The following is a 20,549-nucleotide window of genomic DNA, read 5'->3' as shown; positions in this document are numbered from 1 at the left end:
AGGAAACAGTGTTACACCTGCACTTTGATGTTGAACACACTTATATTGAGATGGCAAGTTATAGTTCAGTGGTGATCACAATAGTTCCAGATTACAGGATTCAAATGAACCAGAGTAAATTATTACTGTAGGAGGAATAGCGAAGCAAGGCAGCCAGGGTTAAACCCTCATTTTGATAAAACTGAAAGTATGTGCTAAAAAAATGAAGGGAAGGGGGGGTGTCCCAAAATAAAGGAACAATCAACAAACATGGTATTAGTTTTCTGATCAATCCATATGCTAAGGTTCTAGCCATACATGGCCTCCACTTAGCAGGCCCAACATTTCAAGATCAGAATAAAACACTGCTCTACTCGGTAAATGTGTAGAAGACTTTATTAAATATCCTGTTCCCTTCATGCATGTTGCATACTTTATATGTACATACAGTGGTGCCTCGCAAGACGAAATTAATTCGTTCCACAAGTCTCTTCGTCTTGCGGTTTTTTCGTCTTGCGATGCACGGTTTCCCATAGGAATGCATTGAAAATCAATTAATGCGTTCCTAGGGAAACCGCCTTCAGACCAGGTCCGGGGACAGACTGTCCCCGGACCTCTTCTGAAGGCTGGGGGGGGGGGACAAGGGCTTTTCTTCCCACCCCCAGCATTTTAAAAAAAACCCTGGGACAGCGGAGGACTTCTCCGCTGTCCGGGCGATCTTAAAATGCTGGCGGGCGGCATTTTAAAATCGCCCCGGGACAGCGGAGGACTTCTCCGCTGTCCGGGGCGATTTAAAAGCCCCTGGGAAGGCAGGCAGGGGGGACAAAGACTTTCGCCCCCCGCCCGCCTTCAGAAGGTGTTCCCGCCCCCCCCCCCCGGCTTCGCAGCAGCGCTACGAAGCCCGGCGGCTGGGGCAGGTGTTCCCGCCCCCCCCACCCCGCTTCGGAGCAGCGTTCCGAAGCGGGGTGGCTGGGGCAGGTGTTCCCGCCCCCCGCCCGGCTTCGCAGCAGCGCTACGAAGCCCGGCGGCTGGGGCAGGTGTTCCCGCCCCCCCACCCCGCTTCGGAGCAGCGTTCCGAAGCGGGGTGGCTGGGGCAGGTGTTCCCGCCCCCCGCCCGGCTTCGCAGCAGCGCTACGAAGCCCGGCGGCTGGGGCAGGTGTTCCCGCCCCCCCACCCCGCTTCGGAGCAGCGTTCCGAAGCGGGGTGGCTGGGGCAGGTGTTCCCGCCCCCCCGCCCGGCTTCGCAGCAGCGCTACGAAGCCCGGCAGCTGGGGCAGGTGTTCCCGCCCCCCCCCACCCCGCTTCGGAGCACCGGGAGAAGCGATCTCCCCGCAGCCCCTTGCTTCAAAAGAGGTCCGGGGGCAGACCTCTTTTGAAGCAAGGGGCGGTGGGGAGAAGCGATCTCCCCGCCGCCCCTTGCTTCAAAAGAGAAGACCCGCTGTCCCCGGGGCAAGCTTCGTTTTGCGAAGCAAGCCCATAGGGAAATTCGTCTTGCGAGGCAACTCGAAAACGAAAAAACCTTTCGTTTTGCGAGTTTTTCGTCTCGCGAGGCGTTCGTCTTGCGGGGTACCACTGTATTAATCTAGTATGAGTGAACGACTTTAGTCAAAAGTTTGTTATATACAACTACAGTGGTACCTTGGGTTACAAACACTTTGGGTTACAGACTCTGCTAACCCAGAAGTAGTACCTTGGGTTGAGAACTTCGCCCCAGGATGAGAACAGAAGTTGTGCTCCGGCAGCGCGGCAACAGCGGGAAGCTCCGTTAGCTGGAACAAATTAAGTTTGTAACCAGAGGTACCACTGTATTCACCGAAACATGCTATAGTGGTTTTGGAAATACACTTAAGTCAAAGATAAAATTAAAAGATAAATACTAATTTCTTAACTTATTGAGAAATAACAGTATTAGAAAAATATTTCACATTTGGCAAGTGGCATTATTTTCAGATCAAAGACATTACCATGGGCAGTTATTTTATCCCAAATATTCTGTGTCATTGAAAAAAATTGAAGACATAATTTTAGACATACAGTGGTACCTCGGGTTAAGTACTTAATTTGTTCCGGAGGTCCATACTTAACCTGAAACTGTTCTTAACCTGAAGCACCACTTTAGCTAATGGGGCCTTCTGCTGCTGCCGCAGCACCGGAGCACAATTTCTGTTCTCATCCTGAAGCAAAGTTCTTAACCTGAAGCACTATTTCTGGGTTAGCGGAGTCTGTAACCTGAAGCGTATGTAACCTGAAGCGTATGTAACCCAGGGTACCACTGTATTTAAGATAGATCAGGAATAGATTCATGTCCCAAGAAATAACACTATCCCATAAATTAAACAATACTATACATTCAAAGTTGAAGTTTCCATTAAGTACAGTCATGAATGTATTTCATTTTTAGATATAGAATAATGCATACAGATCACAAATAAATGGTTAGCAGTTACATCAAATCCAAAGGAAGAAATTTATCTACCATGATAAAGTTAGGAATTATGCCAGATCTTTTGATCAAATCCCTGTTAACCCTGTAATATTATTTCACTGGCTTATCTGAGAGCAACCACTGTTGATAGGAAGGTGTTACTGAAGGGGAAAAGGTAAGGAAGAACAAACAACAGCTAGTTTCCCCCCTCAACTTTAACCCATTCTCTTTCAAAATTATTGCTAGGAGCCAGATCCAGTCCTAGCTCTGACCAATACTAGTGATCAGGGGAATCACTGAACCCGATCTCAAAACACCAGGGCTCCTAAGATCTGAAACCGGAGCACTCCCAAGTGCTTTCCACCAGACTCCATGAACTATGCCAGTCCAGTGGATCTCCTGTGACTGTTGTACCACCACTCTCTCCATCAACTTACCCAAGAAGCTTGTATTTGTGACTGGGCAATAGCTGCTATAAATCCCAGGGTCCAGGGTAGCTTCTTCAGGAGTCGACATGCTACCAATTGTTTAAAATCAGTAGGCACAGCTTAGTAGGAGCTCTCCATGGTGCTGCAACAGCCCACTGCACTCTTCCACAGGATCAGTTCAGAATATTATTTTTTTTAAAAAAACAACAACAACCAAACACTAGCATATGCTGGACTGGGTAATATACCAGTTGGTACCAACCCCCTACTGTATGTATTTGGACTCATGTCAAATAATTCAAGTGACATTTTAGAATGTACACCATTCTGTTATTAGGAGTGTGATAGCAAATACTGATATGCAGTGGCTGATTTCAGATATCAAGGATTTAGGACAGGGATGGGGGATTTTCCCCAACCCATGCCAAACTGTTTATCAATTGGCATCACAGGGTGACCTCAGCTCAAGGGTGAGGAGGCAGGTTTCAGTCCTATTGACCCCTGAAGCCAGCAGGACTATAGACTATGTTATCAGATGATGTGCTGAGGGTGCATGCATTCGACAATCTTTAACACAACTCAAACCATAAATACCCAGCTCGCATAAGGAGCTACTCTTGGTTAATTACATTTCCTAATCAAAAAAGCACCTTTCTTACAAAAAAAAAACTTCTCAATGCCCCCCCAAGTGTTTTGATTTGTTTTTTTTACTGAAGCAACAATAGATATGCACAATTCGATTGTGACACCCATGCTTTGTCAAGGCTGGTATCCACCACAGTATAACTAGTTACTTTTAGTATATTTCTGCAGTGCAGTGAATAATTATAGTCAACATCCAGTAAACTGGATGTTTACTGTGTAAGTGTTTTTATTGTGCTGCTATGTAGAATCTCAGTTTTTGTGTATTAAAATGCCATTCTGTTATAAACTGGATTTTTTCACATCCTGTTTTTTGACATATGTATCTGACATATGTATCTGGGACGCGGGTGGCGCTGTGGGTAAAAGCCTCAGTGCCTAGGGCTTGCCGATCGAGAGGTTGGCGGTTCGAATCCCCGCAGCGGGGTGCGCTCCTGTTGTTCGGTCCCAGCGCCTGCCAACCTAGCAGTTCGAAAGCACCCCTGGGTGCAAGTAGATAAATAGGGACCGCTTACTGGCGGGAAGGTAAACGGCGTTTCCGTGTGCGGCTCTGGCTCGCCAGAGCAGCGATGTCACGCTGGCCACGTGACCCGGAAGTGTCTCCGGACAGCGCTGGCCCCCGGCCTCTTGAGTGAGATGGGCGCACAACCCTAGAGTCTGTCAAGACTGGCCCGTACGGGCAGGGGTACCTTTACCTTTACCTTTATCTGGCATTTTATAAGCGTAACATATATTTTGGGATGGAATTACAATGCTGCTTTTTGTCCTTATTTGTAGGTCCTTGTCATTTATTTATTTAGCCACCCTTTATCTGAAGATGACATGGCAGTTTAAAATATAAATACAAAAACAAAAAAATACATTAACAACAAACAAAAACAATGACCACTCCCCCACACAGCTGGCCCCCGGCCTCTTGAGTGAGATGGGCGCACAACCCTAGAGTCTGTCAAGACTGGCCCGTATGGGCAGGGGTACCTTTACCTTTACCTTAGGTTGTTTAATCAGTCAAAGGCCTGAGAGAAGAGGAATGATTTTGCCTGGCACTTAAAGATATTTAACAAAGGCATCAGTTGAAGTCCCCTTGAACTAGCAGTCTGGGAATTCTCAACACCACCTCCGAAACCAGTTCTCTCAGCTCAGATAGGGAGACTGCTAGGTAGCAAGGTAGGCAGTAAACCAACAAAATCTGTAATCTGACCCAATTGCCCAGTGCCAAAAACACATACTCTAGATCCCTTCCCCCAACTGGAAAGAGAGAAAAAGAGAGAAAGACCAACTGAACTCTGCTCACTCACCCAGGTCTCAGTGATATACATCAGATCATGGATGAGTCATATTCAGAGCTGAACAGGCATTCAAAAACAGCTGCCTCAGGTTCAAACAACTGCAATTCCTCAGATTGGAGGAAGGGCTGGCACAAGGCAGTCACTAACTGTCTGTGTGATGTGCCCACCTCTCAACTCATAGCTCCTCCTAACCCCAAACCACTGTAATCCCCTCATCCCCTCACAGCCTGCATGGCTCCTTTCCTCCAAGACACATCTCCCTTTCCTCAACAAAAACAAATAGCTACAAAAACCCACACAAATTATGAACAGTTAAAACAGCTAAAACAATGGCCCTATTATGAACTTTCACATATTGTTTGAGATTTAGAGCTTGGTAGATCAGAGGAATGCTGTGGATGCAGTGTATCTTGATTTAAGTATGGCGTTTGATGAAGTCCCCCGTGATCTTATTGTGGAGAAGCTGGTAAATTGTGGACTGGATAGCTGTTAGGTAGATTTGTAGCTGGTTGACTGACCAAACCCAAATAGTGCTCACTAACAGTTCTACCTCATCCTGGAGAAAAGTGACAAGTGGTTCCTTCCTGGGCCCATTGTTGTTCAACATCTTTATAAACAACTTGGATAAAGGAGTGGAGGGGATGCTCATCAAATTTGCAGATTACACCAAACTGGGAGCGGAGGCCAATGTCACAGAAGGCAGAATCAGGGTTCAAGATTACTTTAACAGATTGAAGAACTGAGCCAAAACTAACAAAATGAAATTCAATAGGGACAAATGCAAGGTTCTACACTTAAGCAGAAAAAACCATCTGCACAAATATAAAATGGGGGACACCTGGCTTACCAGTAATACATGTGAAAAGGATTTAGGGGTCATAGACCACAAGCTGAAAATGAGACAACAGTGTGATGCAGCAGCAAAGAAAAGCTAATGCTATTCTAGGCTGCATCAACAGAAGTATGGTATTCTGATCAAGGGAAATAACTATTCTGCCTTGGTCAGGGCACACCTGGAATACTGTGTCCAATTCTGGGTACAATATTGACAAACTGGAATGTATGCAAAGGAGGGCGACCAAGATGATCGAGGGTCTGGAAACCAAGTCTCATGAGGAACCGGTGAGGGAGTTGGGTATGTTTAGCCTGGAAAAGAGGAGACTGAGAGGAGATATTATAGCCATCTTCAAATATCTAAAGGGCTGTCACATGGAAGATGGAGCGAGCTTGTTTTCTCCTGCTCTAGAGGGTAGGACTTGAACCAATGGATTCAAGTTACAAGGAAGGAGATTCTGACTGAACATCAGAAATAACTTTCTGACAGAAAGAGCTGTTCATCAGTGGAACGGTCTCCCTTTGGAGGCGGTGGATGTTTTAAAGCCGAGGTAGGGTGGCCATCTGTCATAGATTCCTGCATTACAGGAGATTGGATTAGATGACCCTTGGGGTACCAACTCTACAATTCTATGATATCTTAAGCTCCTTAAATAGGGTCAATGCCAAAATATGGGGCATGATTCATACTCATTCTCTCTCATGTTTATTGGGTATTTAATTAGTATGCTATTATGACACGTTTGTGTCTGTGCACACCTGAAAATCCACTTGAAAAGAGTTGAACAACAAAAAGAGGGTGCAGAAGCACAGCACAAACAGGCCCAGGGGGAAGTATTGTGATGGGTAAGAAAATCATATAATATCTGCCCTTCAGATCATTAATCTGCAGAGCAGAAGGTTGAACGTATCCAAACCTATAGTATTACTAGACTGGTTCTGCTGCTGGAGGTTATGCTCCTACTGGCAAATTCAGGGGCTTTTTAGTGGGAAACAGGCTATGAGGGCTGGTTCTGGTGTAGCTTATGAAAGAACTTTTTTTTTATTTTGACAGCACTGAGCAAGCACTGATTCCACCAGTTTACACTCTGGCATAACGGTGTGGCATTTGTCACCAATTTTTCATTCTGTTAATATCACTTAAACACTGTGCTCACCTGTGCCTCTGGAGGACCACCTTCATCTCTAATCAGCAGCAGGTAACTCTGTCCATCAACTACTATCTCCTTCTTGAATCTCCCACCTGTCACACAAAACAACTAGTTACAGAAAAGTTACAAACACAGAATAATAAAGGCTTTTCTTGAGGAAAACTACTCCTACTCATCTGAAACATGTTGTGGCATTACAGCTATTAATATTTTCTGAATGCTACAGAGAAGATAACAAAGAAAGACATGTTCCAGTGTGCATTTATAGTTCAGTTTGAATAAAAAATTCTACCCCATTCAAAATAACTGAGGCATACAATCCAACTTTTCATTTGGTGCTCTGGTTTCAAAAAAATGAGTAATAACTAAATTTCAAAAATATGAACAATCCAGCTGTGTGAGCACTCTCTTCATACATCTGCGTTCAGTTGCTTGAGCTTTTAGTTTTCATCAAGAGAAGCATAGTTCTACAAAGCAAAACACACATTATGAAAATGATATCTCACTATTACAGGAAAAAACTATACTACTACAACATGTGTTAGACAAAAACAGAAAATTTACTATAACAGTATCTGTTGTAGGTTTCAGTTAGAAAATGACTAAGTATATGAATTTTTAATCTGCACAAAGAATTTATTTTGGAAGGATAGTATTTAGCACATGAACAAAAGGGGGCAGGGGAACCACACACACAGCTGTACCTCAAGCTTAAACATCCAGTGGTAACTCCTCTGAAATCAAATAATATTTTAAGCACCATCCTTTCTCTCACATGACAGAGTGAAGATAATGCAAAAACATGTTCAGGCTTTCTAGTGTAATAGACTAAGAAGGGATTACCCAATTTGGCCTGCTGAAAGTCTCAGTATGGATTTAAACAATGCCTCAGAAAGTGAAGGCACTTGTGCTACACTGGAAACTCATGTGACCTTCATATGTTGAAGGAACAGGGAATTAGTCTGTAAATACATAGTTTGGGCTATGTTGACCAGGGATGAAGAGGGTAACCGACAACTCAGAAGTAACTATCATTAACCTTAGTGAGACACACTGCCAGCTAAGTGTTTATAGGATTGTATCCTTAGTTTCATAGGATTTAAATCACTTTTCCATTTAGATATTAAGTATTTTGCGTGTTTCCTTAAATATTCCTTAAATATATATTTCTTAAGTAGAAAACCATTATTGCAGCAGTATCACATACCAGTTATGTTCCCATCCAATCCATGACTAAGTGTGAACATATATGCTCCCAGGAATAACATCAGAGTTGCTTTGCTCTTCTCCAGTTCTTTTAGCTCTCTGCAGTGCAGCAGCTAAGTAAACATTTGGCTTGGGGTCAGCCAAACCTAGGCTCATGATTAAGCTCTCTGCTCCTTAACCATGAGCTATGACCAAGTACAAACTTTGCCTAAAGCTCTTGGTTAATGAGTTGAGAACCATGAGACCAGGTTGGAATGACACGCTAAACCAACCCTTGGCTCAGCTGTTGCATCACTTTGGACCAGGGAGGAGCAAAATACTGAAAGCTCTTCTGTGGCACACAGCATGTGTCTGCCGTCCTGGGTAAGCCATACTTCAGCATACCATATACAGCCATACCTCAGGTTGAATACGCTTCAGGTTGAGCGCTTTCGAGTTGTGCTCTGCGGTGACCCAGAAGTAACGGAACGCATTACTTCCGGGTTTCGCCACTCGCGCATGCGCAGATGGTCAAAATGGTGTCACACGCATGTGCGGAAGTGGCGAATCGTGACCCGCGCACATGCGGGTTGCATTCGCTTCAGGATGTGAACGGGGCTCCGGAACAGGTCCCGTTCACATCCTGAGGTACCACTGTAGTAAGTAGCAAGTTAAAAATAATACCCCCATTGTTGTAGAACTGAATTCACTGCAAAAAAATCCAAAAGCAGCTTATTTTACTCTTATAAGAACAGTTCACTTTAAATGAAAAAAATAAACAAAAATAAAAACCAATTAAGCTTATAGTGTCTTCCTAGATTTGTACGTAGCAAGTGGAATTGAAGAGCTTTGATCAAACATGAATGCAGCAATCAATGCTATCTGTAACTCATGTATATATGTATAAATTAGTGTTTGGGTAAAATGTGGTAAAATGTGTTCTTATGGCCATGTTCTTTAGAAGTGAAATAATTTAATACAATGGGGTGCATCCAATTGTAAACCACTTTGATGCAACAAAGACTTATGGGAGTGGTGTGGGGGAGTGACTTTTGCAAATTCTCCCTTTCTCTACAACTCATCATGCCACATCCCACATTATTCCAAAGGGTTACCCAACTTTCTAGGCAGATGTGTATGTGTGTGCATAGGAGTCTGAAGAGGAAAACTGTGAAAATCATTTCCCCACCCTTTCCACCAATTAATGCCTTCACTGGAACAGTAGGACAGAGGGACACAACTGGACACAACCCAATAACATTACTTTTCTGTAAAAGAAATGAAATGTACTGTGCAAATTCTGTTGTGCTGGGGCACAACATGATTTGCCCTTTGCCGCCTTGCTTGAGCAACTAAAAAGCTCTCTAAATATTAACATAAGCTTGGTTCCTTAACTTTCACTCAGGAAGAGCTTCTGTTCATGGGAGGAAGCACAACTCATCTAGTCAAAGAGCAAAAAGTTAGGATCTGTGACTCAGAGTTGAGAGCTTAATTTGAGATTAATAATCCTTTTTGCATTGTAAAAAACTGTAACCCATGCCTCTGGTGAAGTTCCATCTATTTTATAGAACACTGAAGGTCGTATCCAACACTGCATGCACTGTGTTCCATTTGCACAATGTGACTTCGTCTTTCTACATGCCCTCAAAATCTGCTCCAAAGTGTTCAACACTCTGGAACAGAATTTGAAGGTGTGCAGGGAGTATAGCAGTGAGGAGGGCAGGTGTGTGTCTTCCTTGCTAGCAGAACAGCAGTGTTGGATACAAATCTGAATGATTTCTACCACTAGGTTATGCAGAGATCTAGCTCCAAAATCAAATATCTCCTCTTCTTCTTCTTCTTCTTCTTCTTCTTCTTCTTCTTCTTCTTCTTCTTCTACATGGACTCTCGTTACAATATTCAGTCATCGTCCTAAATTGGGTGTTGCAATTTTTTACTATTATTTTTGCTGACAAAAGGGTAAAAACAATTACTGGAACGAGCTCTCAATGTAAAAGGCAAATCTCATGTGATGACAAACACATGAGGTGCACTGACTCAGTAAGAAATGGCACATACAGATAGCCAAATCTTGCAAGCACCAAATGGGTTTATATAATCTTCATTTACTCCATCTCGCAAATTTCTATTTTATTTATTTAACAAAATTATATACCACTAAATCATAAATAACACCTCTACACCATTTACAAGAGGTTTTTAAAGGCTTCTTGTCAACTTAAGAATAAAAGTTCAAAGTAAGACTTTTATGTTATTATTCAGATATATTAGTTGTAGCTACACAGGCACACACACACTGCATGTACAGTAAGTAGTAACAGGTTTTATTATGTGGTTGTCTGCAACTTTATAACATAGGCCACAGGAGTTTCTTCGACTTGAAGGGCAATATTGTTTCTCTGATATGAAATGCATACCAGTTAGCATAACATAAGCTCTAAAGATATGATCTCTGTATCTAATTACATCAAACGTTTTCCAGTACAAATGAGCTGTTTCCTTTTAAATCAATTCTTGGATGCTGAAGCATTTCACACAAAAGGGTTTACAAAGGGGTCATGATGCCCATAGCTGTCAACGTTTCCCTTTTTTTAAGGGAAATCCCCTTATTCCGAATAGGATTCCTCGCAAGAAAAGGGAAAAGTTGACAGCTATGATGATGCCAAAACATGAAAATTAAAACAGGTCTGTACTTTTACACAGGTATTATTGCCAATTAGTTTCCTAATGATTGTGTGACTGAAAAAATTGTTTACTACTGTAGTACCTCGGGTTAAGTACTTAATTCGTTCCGGAGGTCCGTTCTTAACCTGAAACTGTTCTTAAACTGAAGCACCACTTTAGCTAATGGGGCCTCCTGCTGCTGCTGCGCCGCCAGAGCACGATTTCTGTTCTCATCCTGAAGTTCTTAACCAGAGGTACTATTTCTGGGTTAGCAGAGTCTGTAACCTGAAGCGTATGTAACCCGAGGTATCACTGTATTTATTATTCATTCATTTATACTACTTTTTATAACAACAGTCTCACAAAGTGTTATACAATCACTAAAGTACATCAGTGTCAATCAATTAAAATACAATGGTAAAACTATTAAATCAGATTGCAACAAAACATTTGCAACACTAAGCCATCCCATGACTTTGCACAAACATGCTGGTTTCTGGGGAGGTCACATCCACTTTGTTCCTCCTTGGACCTTTCAGCTCAGCTTGATGTTGCACTGCAGCTAAGCTTACCACTAGTATCATAGTTGAGCTCTCTCCTCATGAACGACAACCTGTTGTCATGATTTGTTATTGGCTATCAACTGTGGTTAAAGAGGAGAGTGTAACCACAATCCTGGGTTCAGCCAACATGCTAAACCAAACATTGGCTTAGCTGCCATACTCAGCTGAGCTAAAAGGACCAGGGAGGAGGAGATCAGGTGTGAGTTCATCTCTGGAAGCCAGAGTGTTCATGCCATCCCAATAAGCATAGTTTAGCTTACCGTGATATGCAAAACAGGACACAGACTAACATAGGTCAAAACTAGCATTAGATATGTGCCTCAACCATTCTAATCCAACTGCCAACATCACATTTAATCCCCAAAGGCCACTCTAAAACAACTATGTCTTTAGGGCTATTTTTTTAAAAAAGTGAGTGACAGAATTTGATTGCAATTAAATTCCATAAATGGCGGCCAACTCAGAAGGGTGCTGTTCCTTGTGCCCAAAAGTTTTTACCAGCGATCATCTCAACAGGCTTCAGATATAGATATTAGGATATGGGTAGGCTGAAATAGGTGCAAGTGGTCCCTAAAGTAACTTGGTCCAATATTGTTCAGGGATTTAAAAGTTATCACCAGAACTTTGAATTGAGCCCAGAAACACACTGGCAACCAGTATAAGTGGCAAAATATCAGTGTGAGATCTGATCTGATCTGATCACCTTGCTCCAGACAAAAGCCAGGGAGCTGCAGAGTGTGGCAGTGGTAGCTTCCAATGCATCTTCAAAGGCAGCCCTGGGCAGAGCTCTTTGCTGATGTCCAGTGTGAGAGTAATTATGGCGAGGTCCAACATCTCTAGGTGTACAACATCTCACACCTGGTGTACTACTGAAGTTGGTTGAATACAGCTCTGGGCACTGCATCCACATGAACTTATCCAGTTAGAGAAGAGTCCAGAAACATACCCAAGCTGTGAGCCTGATCAGTGTTCGAAACTCCCATTGTTCTAGGCACTTTTTGTGACAGGGAATTTCATTAGCACAAGTAGTTTCTGAGCTTTGGGCCTAAGATTTCAGATTAAAACTGCAGAGTAAAAGGAAAGATGGACCTTTTTCTGCCTCCCCACTTCCAGCTACTCTCTGAAGACTGGAGAAGAGACCCTCTTAAGAATATTAAGAGGGTGCGCAGGGGAAGGACTAGAACATGTGAAAATTGAACATAATATTTTAGCTGCAGTTCATTCATTTTCAGCTTTGTTTTCTTGTTATAAAAAAGTGCCCCTAGACACTCCCTTGTTGCGCCCATAACCTAGGTTTAAAGTGCCATTTAGCTCCCAGTTTTCATCTCTCAGTTTCTAACACTGACCCTGATCCTTCAGGGCAAGTGCAACCCATCAAAGATCCCCACCTGAATCTTCTATCTTAATTCTATCTTACTTAATTAAACTTCAGCTTCCTTAGTCTCATCAAACCCAGAAAAGCCTCTAGACATCAGTTTAGAAGTTCAACACTCCTCCTGGAACTACCAGACGGAAAGGAAGGTAGGGCAAAATATCATCCAAATCATGGTGACACTTTAGCCCAGATCACTTCATGCTGATGTCAAATAGAAAGGGCATAAAATGAAACCTTGAGGCACCCCATGTACCATTAGCAATGGAGTAGAACGGGATTATCATAAGAGAAAGAGTATGCAGCCCTGTTTATTTTCTAAGATGTCTTGGAAAATTTCAATACCACTGACCATATCTTCCCTCTTGGCAGGCTTTCTACGGAGGAGAGGGGGAATATCATATTGTGGTTGTTCAGTTTTGGCTTGGGTGGAAGATTCCAGAAGATAGTACTGGGGGACTACTACACAGGTGAGACAGTGGAATTACTGAATTAGTGCTTGGGCTTTTTAACAGACTAGATGATAGCCAATAAACCTAGGGATAGGGAACCTGCGGCCCTCCAGATGTTGGGACTCCAGATTGGACTCCAACTCCCATCAGACCCAACAAGCATAGTCAATGGTCAGGGGAGATGGGAATTATATTCCAACAACATCTGGAAGGTCACAGGTTCCCCACTCCTACCCTAAAGCTTCACAGTCTAGGAGATTCTCCTGGGGTATAACTGCATACCTGTGGGTAGTCTCCATGCAACAGAGCAACTTTCACAACTTGCAACACTATCTGGAGAGATAGCTTAGATTCAGTTATTCATATTCTGGTAATTTCCACACTGGACTCCTATAATGCATTATAAATGAGGATGCTTGTTTAAACTGGCATTTTGTCACCCACCCTCAGTGGTGACACCCGGTACGAACCACCCCTACCGCACCCCCCTTCCTCCGCACCTGGCTAAGGATTTTATGCTGCTTATTTAAAGTATTTTACAACTTTTAGGTTTTCTTTCATACATATTTTAATTTTTTTTAAGATTTCTTCTATAACCCATCTTGGGAATCGTAGGGTTTTTAAAGGATGTAGTAGAAATTAGCATTGGACCTAAGTTGTCTGACCATTTGGGATGGCAGTGAAATCTATTCATTTGTTGGGAAGGGTGGTGAGCCAATCATTATGAGAGTAGCTATTAAGAAGGTTTCCTCTTTCTTTCCTCTAATGAAAAAATGAACTGGCAATAGAGCTCCCAGTATGTTTCCGAGCACAATTCAAAGTGTTGGTGCTGACCTTCAAAGCCCTAAACGGCCTCAGACCAGTATACCTGAAGGAGCGTCTCCACCCCCATCATTCTGCCTGGGCACTGAGGTCCAGCTCCGAGGGCCTTCTGGCAGTTCCCTCACTGCGAGAAGTGAAGTTACAGGGAACCAGGCAGAGGACCTTCTTGGTAGTGGTGCCTGCCCTGTGAAACGCCCTCCCATCCGATGTCAAGGAAATAAACAACTATCTGACTTTTAGAAGACATGTGAAGGCAGCCCTGTTTAGGGAAGTTTTTAATGTTTGATGTTTTATCACATTTTTAATATTCTGTTGGGAGCTGCCCAGAGTGTATGACAGAATGGTTCAGCTGATCCAGCGGAGGATGGAAGCCATAGGGAAGCCCTCCTTTCTGACACCTTAATTACACCTCCATCACTGAAACGGGAAGCATTAGGACAATCTGCCCATGAATTAGTACCTGATCAAATACAACTGGTAATCAGGACTTTAAGCTTCATTTTCAAGGAATTGGAGGGGATTTCTCTGTCATTGAATAAACTCACACGGGCCTTTCTGGCTCATCTATCTTCCTCAACTGTGCTATCTAATTTGCACCAATCCCCTGTGCAGCTTGTGAGTGCCTTAAAGAGACAACATGACCAGAAATCTCTCCTTAAGGGCTCAAGATGCAGGCTGCCACTGCCCCAAAGGAATAAGCAATCCTTGATTCTTCAACCCAATAAAATATGTCTATCCATTTTCTCCCGTGACGCCCCCAGACTTAGGTGGAATAACCTGATGATGGCTAAAGGGTACCTACGTGATTTGCTAAATATTCCTTTTTCCCAGATAGATCTTATATCTGTAGTAACCCTAAATGCCACGCCTTGGCCAAGGAAATTTATGCTCTCCTTCCAGTCTGCAAGGATCCCACATCTTCTTGCAAGACAAAAAGTTCGGCTGGCACCCTGGGAGATTGTAACAACAAGAGTCTTTAAGGACACGAGTGTTAAACCTCTTTTCCCCAACATTTTAACCGGAAATGAACGCCCGTTTCCTTCCTCTGTCCCTATAATAAAGGGAAAAACACCTAGCCGGGTACCCCCTGTTCCACCTGCGACCCCAAGTGCCCATCTAGTTACGCAGAGGAATGATCCAATTGCGAGTGGAGATTGGAATATCCCTGAAGAGAGTAATCTTATCTCCTCTTATGGAAAACTCCCTTCAGAAGAACAGCAGACTATTCTCGATAGATTGGATCTACTCAAACAAAGACTCTTATCGCAAGGGGACCCCTCTATGCCGATGAGAGAGGAGAGCAGGCGCTCCACGTCCCACAAGGCGTCTCCATCAAATGCCTTGATAATCTCTCAACCTGTTACTTTGTCATCCCCTATTGATCTGAATCAGCAGTCACCTGTTGACCAACAGCACCATTCTATCGTGGAGGAAGTCGATAAACCCAATACTCCCGTTTCAGACCTGATGTCCAATCCCAAAGCTGATGATTCCTTTGCCTCAATGCCTGAGCTAGAATCTACCCTGCCTGAAGATCACCAGGAAATGACTACGCAGGCACCATCCCCACGTTCTCGTCCTTCTATACATCTGCGTGATAATTCTTCCCCATCGGCGCAGCAACTACAAGTGATGACTGGAACACTTCTTAGTGCTACCCTGGTTAAGACTGACAACTCTGACGGATCTACTAGTACAGCCCATCAAAGACTTGCTACTACTCACCTTAACGAACAGCATCCGACTTCACCAACTTTGCCTAATTCTTCCTCCCCGGCAAAACCCTTCCTGCCTGTTAATGCTACCAAATCATGGAGTCAATCAACACAGAAGAAGACCCTATCCGCACAAACTAAAATTACCGATTTCCTTATGGGTCCTCGTTCTACCTCCAAGAACCCATTAAACAACTCAAAGTGACAATTACCGGGACAGCACAAGGCCCCGACACTACCAATACTTAGCTGGAACATCATGGAGGCGAATATGAGGCCTGGGATCCCTACCGTGGAGGGGCGAGGGAGGCATGGCGGTGGGGGCAGATGTTATAGGCGAAGGGGATCGAGATACGGATATGCTCGTACCCCTTCCAATCTGCGCCCCATCCCGAGAGACGAGGGTAGGGTGAGCAAGGATTACTCACCTTCGTCACTGGTGTTGTGCAATGCCAGGTCTATAGGCAACAAAACCGCCACCCTGCGAGATTTCTTCATCTCTCAGGGGGCCGACCTGGCCTGTGTGACGGAGACCTGGGTGCGCGAAGGGGACACTGTTACCTTACGAGAGATGGAGAGATGGCGCCCCCGGGTTTCTCCGTCCTCCACCAGTCGCGGACTGTGGGCCGGGGGGGAGGGGTGGCATTATTAATCCGGGAAGATTGTTCTTTCAGGGCTCTACCATCGCCATCGATCCCTGGCATTGAATGTGTTGGCCTAGTGTGGGGCTCCGAGGTGAGCTTGGCTGTCTGGCTGGTGTACCGGCCACCTAGCGCACCAGCAGCCACCCTGTCAGGCCTGCTGGAGGCGGTGGCCGGCTGGGCCTTGGAGTTCCCTAACCTATTGGTATTGGGGGACTTCAACATCCATGCTGATGCCACTCCCTCCTCACAGGCTCTGGACCTGGTGTCTTCCATGGCGACACTAGGGCTCTCCCAGTTTGTTTCGGGCCCCACACATCAAGCAGGCCACACGCTGGATTTGATCTTTGGCGTCGGTATAGATGTGATCATGTTTCCTTCGATGAAGGTGCCATGGTCTGATCACTACGCTCTGAAAGCCAGGATTGACGTTCCACCCCCTCCCTGCTTGGGTGGCGAGCCGATTTGGGCTCGCCCGCGGAGGCTGATGGACCCTGATAGATTCCGTCAAGCCTTGCGGGACCTTGCTCCCCCTGGCGACTCATTGACTGAGCTTGTTGAGGGCTGGAATACCCAGCTCCTGGCAGCCATCAATGAGATCGCACCTAAGCGCCCTCTGCGTCCCCGCAGAAACCGGGCTCCCTGGTTTACCGAGGAGCTCCGGAATATGAAGCGGGACCTCAGACGGCTAGAGCGAGTATGGCAGGGTGCCCGTGACGGAGCTTCAAGAACATCCTATAGAGTTTTTATGAAAACCTATGAGATGGCAGTGAAGGCCGCTAAGAAGTCCTACTTCTCGGCCTCCATTGCATCCGCTAGCTCTCGCCCGGCGCAATTATTTAGTATAATTCGATCTTTAACGTCCCTCGAAGGACAGCCAAATTTAAATAACAATTGGACACACAGCTGTGAGGCATTTGCGAGCTTTTTTGCGGAGAAGGTCCTGTTGCTCCGCCATGACCTCCCCGCCAATTTCGATACAATAAAGGAACTGGAGGCCCCTCGACTGTCCTCGGGTCCAGTATTGGACCACTTTGACCGGATATCCCCAGCCAATGTGGACAGACTCCTCCGAGCTGGAAAGCCCACCACTTGTCCTCTCGACCCGTGCCCGTCCTGGCTGATTAGAGCGTGTCCAGACGAGGTGCGGGCCCCCCTGGGGGATATCATCAATCTGTCCCTTGGCACCGGGACATTCCCAGGGGAACTGAAGGAGGCGGTGGTGCGCCCGCTCTTAAAGAAAACATCATTAGATCCCTTAGATCTATCCAATTACCGCCCGGTCTCGAATCTTCCATTCCTGGGTAAGGTGATTGAGAGAGCGGTTGCTGAACAGCTTGGTAGGTTTCTGGATGAAACATCTGCTCTGGATCCATTCCAGTCCGGCTTCCGCGCTGGTCATGGGACCGAGACGGCTCTGGTCGCCCTAACAGATGATCTCCGCAGGCAGCTGGATCGAGGTGGCTCGGGGCTGCTGATTCTTCTAGATCTGTCAGCAGCCTTTGACATGGTCGATCATGAACTCCTGGACCACCGCCTTGCCGACGTGGGGATCCAGGGCACAGTCCTTCAATGGCTGCGCTCGTTTCTCTCTGGTCGGGGACAGAGGGTGGCGCTTGGGGGGGAATTGTCATCGCGCCACTCCTTGGTGTGTGGAGTGCCTCAGGGTGCGATTCTCTCCCCGATGCTTTTTAACATCTTTATGCGCCCCCTCGCCCAGCTTGTCCGGAGTTTTGGGCTGGGTTGCCATCAGTATGCTGATGACACCCAACTCTATCTGTTGATGGATGGCCATCCTGACTCGGCCCCAGACACACTGACCAGATGTCTGGAAGCTGTGGCTGGATGGTTACGTGGGAGCCAGTTGAAGTTAAATCCTGCGAAGACAGAGGTCCTCTGGCTGGGGCGGGACGATATGGGATCGAGGGGGCAACTCCCATCTCTTGCGGGGGTGCAATTGGTGCCAGCACCGTCCGTTAAGAGTCTGGGTGTAATCTTCGATACCTCCCTCTCTATGGAGGCGCAGATTACAGCTATAACAAAGGCGGCATTTTTTCATCTCCGCCAAGCTAAGCAGTTGGCCCCTTATCTCTCTCGCCCTGACCTAGCCACTGTGATCCATGCGACGGTCACCTCCAGACTGGATTATTGTAACTCGCTCTACGTGGGGCTGCCCTTGAGACTGACCCAGAAACTCCAGCGGGTACAGAATGCCGCAGCGAGACTCCTTACGGGGTCCTCGCTGCGAGATCACATTCACCCGGTGCTATACCACCTGCACTGGCTCCCGGTGGAGTATAGGATCAAGTTTAAGGTGCTGGTTTTAACCTTTAAAGCCCTATACGGCCTAGGACCCTCGTACCTACGGGACCGCCTCTCCTGGTATGCCCCACAGAGAAACCTACGGTCTGTAAATAAAAACATCCTCAAGGTCCCAGGCCTCAGAGAGGTTAGGCTGGCCTCAACTAGAGCCAGGGCCTTCTCGGCTGCAGCTCCAATCTGGTGGAATGCTCTGTCACAAGAGACTAGGGCCCTGCGGGACCTGACATCTTTCCGCAGGGCCTGCAAGACAGAGTTGTTCCACCAGGCCTTTGGTCAGGGCGCAGCCTGACTCCCACCTCTGGCAACCTGCACAGTATTTTGGTTGCCATCAATTTGATTTTAATTAATTTTTATAATGAAATATTTTAGAATGTGTGATTATTCAACTATTTGGTTATTTGATTGTTGTTAGCCGCCCTGAGCCCAGCTTCGGCTGGGGAGGGCGGGATATGAATAAAATTTATTATTATTATTATTATTCAATGGGAATGATGTGGCATCATGACAGCATCATTCCCAGGAACATGGCTGGTGACTATGCTCCTGGGAACAATACTAATTATTTCTTTAAATACTTTACTGGTCCTGTGGTAGCCCTTATATACAATTCCTGCATTCTTAAAACTGCTACTCAGTGTTAGAATGATCAGATAAAACAGGCAGATACCAGTCTATAACACTCCTATCACCAAAAGTAAACATAAGCCAAAAGTAAACATACAACAATTTCCAATAATCAGTAGGGTGGCTATGCTGCTAAACTACTCAAACCTTGTAATAATCATAACACAAATTCCCTACCCCACTCCCAAGTGTTACTCTGAAATATTCTGAAACATCCAAGAATGCAGAAGCAAAAGGTAGTCTACACACCCAAGAACCAATATAGTTTGTTTGTTTAAAGTGCAAGACAGATCTAAGTTACAATTCAGACTTTAGTTGCTTAGAAACTGGGAATAAGATTGCTTCTTTACCCCAGAATAGTCAATGAATAACCATACATTTGTAGCATTGGGGAGGGACCAATTTAACATGCAGTCTCCATCTTAGAACTGAGTCTACAAGCTGGCCTTATCTCGCTTAATCTTTGTACGGGGGAGTGGTATTTTTCCTTGTTCCCCTGCTGCAGGCCCTGATTTGTGCCTTACCTGGTACCAGATATTAGATATATGTAAATATACATACTTTCAATTATATTCAGCTACTACAAATCATTCTCATTTTTACAATGCATTGGAGACATCATAAAAAAAGGTTTATAGGGATCTGAAAGCTAACACAATTACATTTAGGCACCTTCATTTTTCATACACAGAGATCACCTCCATATTGGAAAAATGATGTGCAAGGCATTATCACATTATGAAGTGTTGGCAACAAATAAACCTTTTCTCTGTCCATGGATTTTTGCCAGCCTTTCTCAACCTGGTGCCCTCCCGATGGGTTGGAATATAACTCCCATAGCCAACATGGAAGAGAGTAATCTTTTAGGAGACATATATTGTTTGACAAGTCTATCTATGTTAAGAGACATTAGATAAGTCCTCAGATGCATACATTTGGCTTACAAAACATACTTTCTTTTTATATATTTTCTTCATGACCCAACTATTTTTATTTATCCTTTTAAGGTTAAAAAGTGAGGACAGCTCAGGGAGAATCATAACAGCATTTCAAATTCTCCTAAAGAAATTGAAAAACAATCAACTAACTAGTTGTGGGGAAAGGTGTAGAAATAAGAGTGACATGATAGCTAATAACTACAGATTCCCGCCTCAATTTCTGCCCTGCTTTAAGACCAGTAAAAAAGCAAACAGATAGCATAACTAAGAATAACCTATCTTGTAGGGATGAAGGCATTAGTTCAAAACGGATAGCAAAGTAGCTGCATCACGGCTGGCTTATTCTGTAACTCCACCTCCTTTGCTCCGTATTATGCATTCATACTTTCTGCTAGCAGTGGGAAGGACTATACCCCATGACATGCACACTTTTACCAGCAAGCTCAACCTATGGTGCTACATGCCATAAACATGTCCCTTAGTACATGATTTTTAAAAATTGTG

General features: G+C 44.8%; 1 protein-coding gene across 13 annotated transcripts in view; it reads right to left on the bottom strand.

Moving 5' to 3' along the window:
* Positions 1 to 20,549, bottom strand: part of AGAP1 (ArfGAP with GTPase domain, ankyrin repeat and PH domain 1) — a 335,950-nt gene that overhangs the window by 276,327 nt on the left and 39,074 nt on the right. For 12 of the 13 annotated variants that reach the window (XM_028702820.2, XM_077918621.1, XM_028702829.2 and 9 more), the window contains one exon: positions 6,754 to 6,839. The exons of the other annotated variant lie outside the window; for it this stretch is intronic. In XM_028702820.2, the coding sequence (XP_028558653.1) occupies positions 6,754 to 6,839 (86 nt within the window). The remainder of the gene's footprint in view (positions 1 to 6,753; positions 6,840 to 20,549) is intronic. 13 annotated transcript variants of the gene reach the window in all.

Source organism: Podarcis muralis, chromosome 1 (assembly GCF_964188315.1).
Source record: "Podarcis muralis chromosome 1, rPodMur119.hap1.1, whole genome shotgun sequence".
Lineage (NCBI taxonomy): Eukaryota > Metazoa > Chordata > Lepidosauria > Squamata > Lacertidae > Podarcis > Podarcis muralis.
Note: the sequence above shows the minus strand (reverse complement) of the source record. Positions and strands in the feature narration are given on the sequence as shown.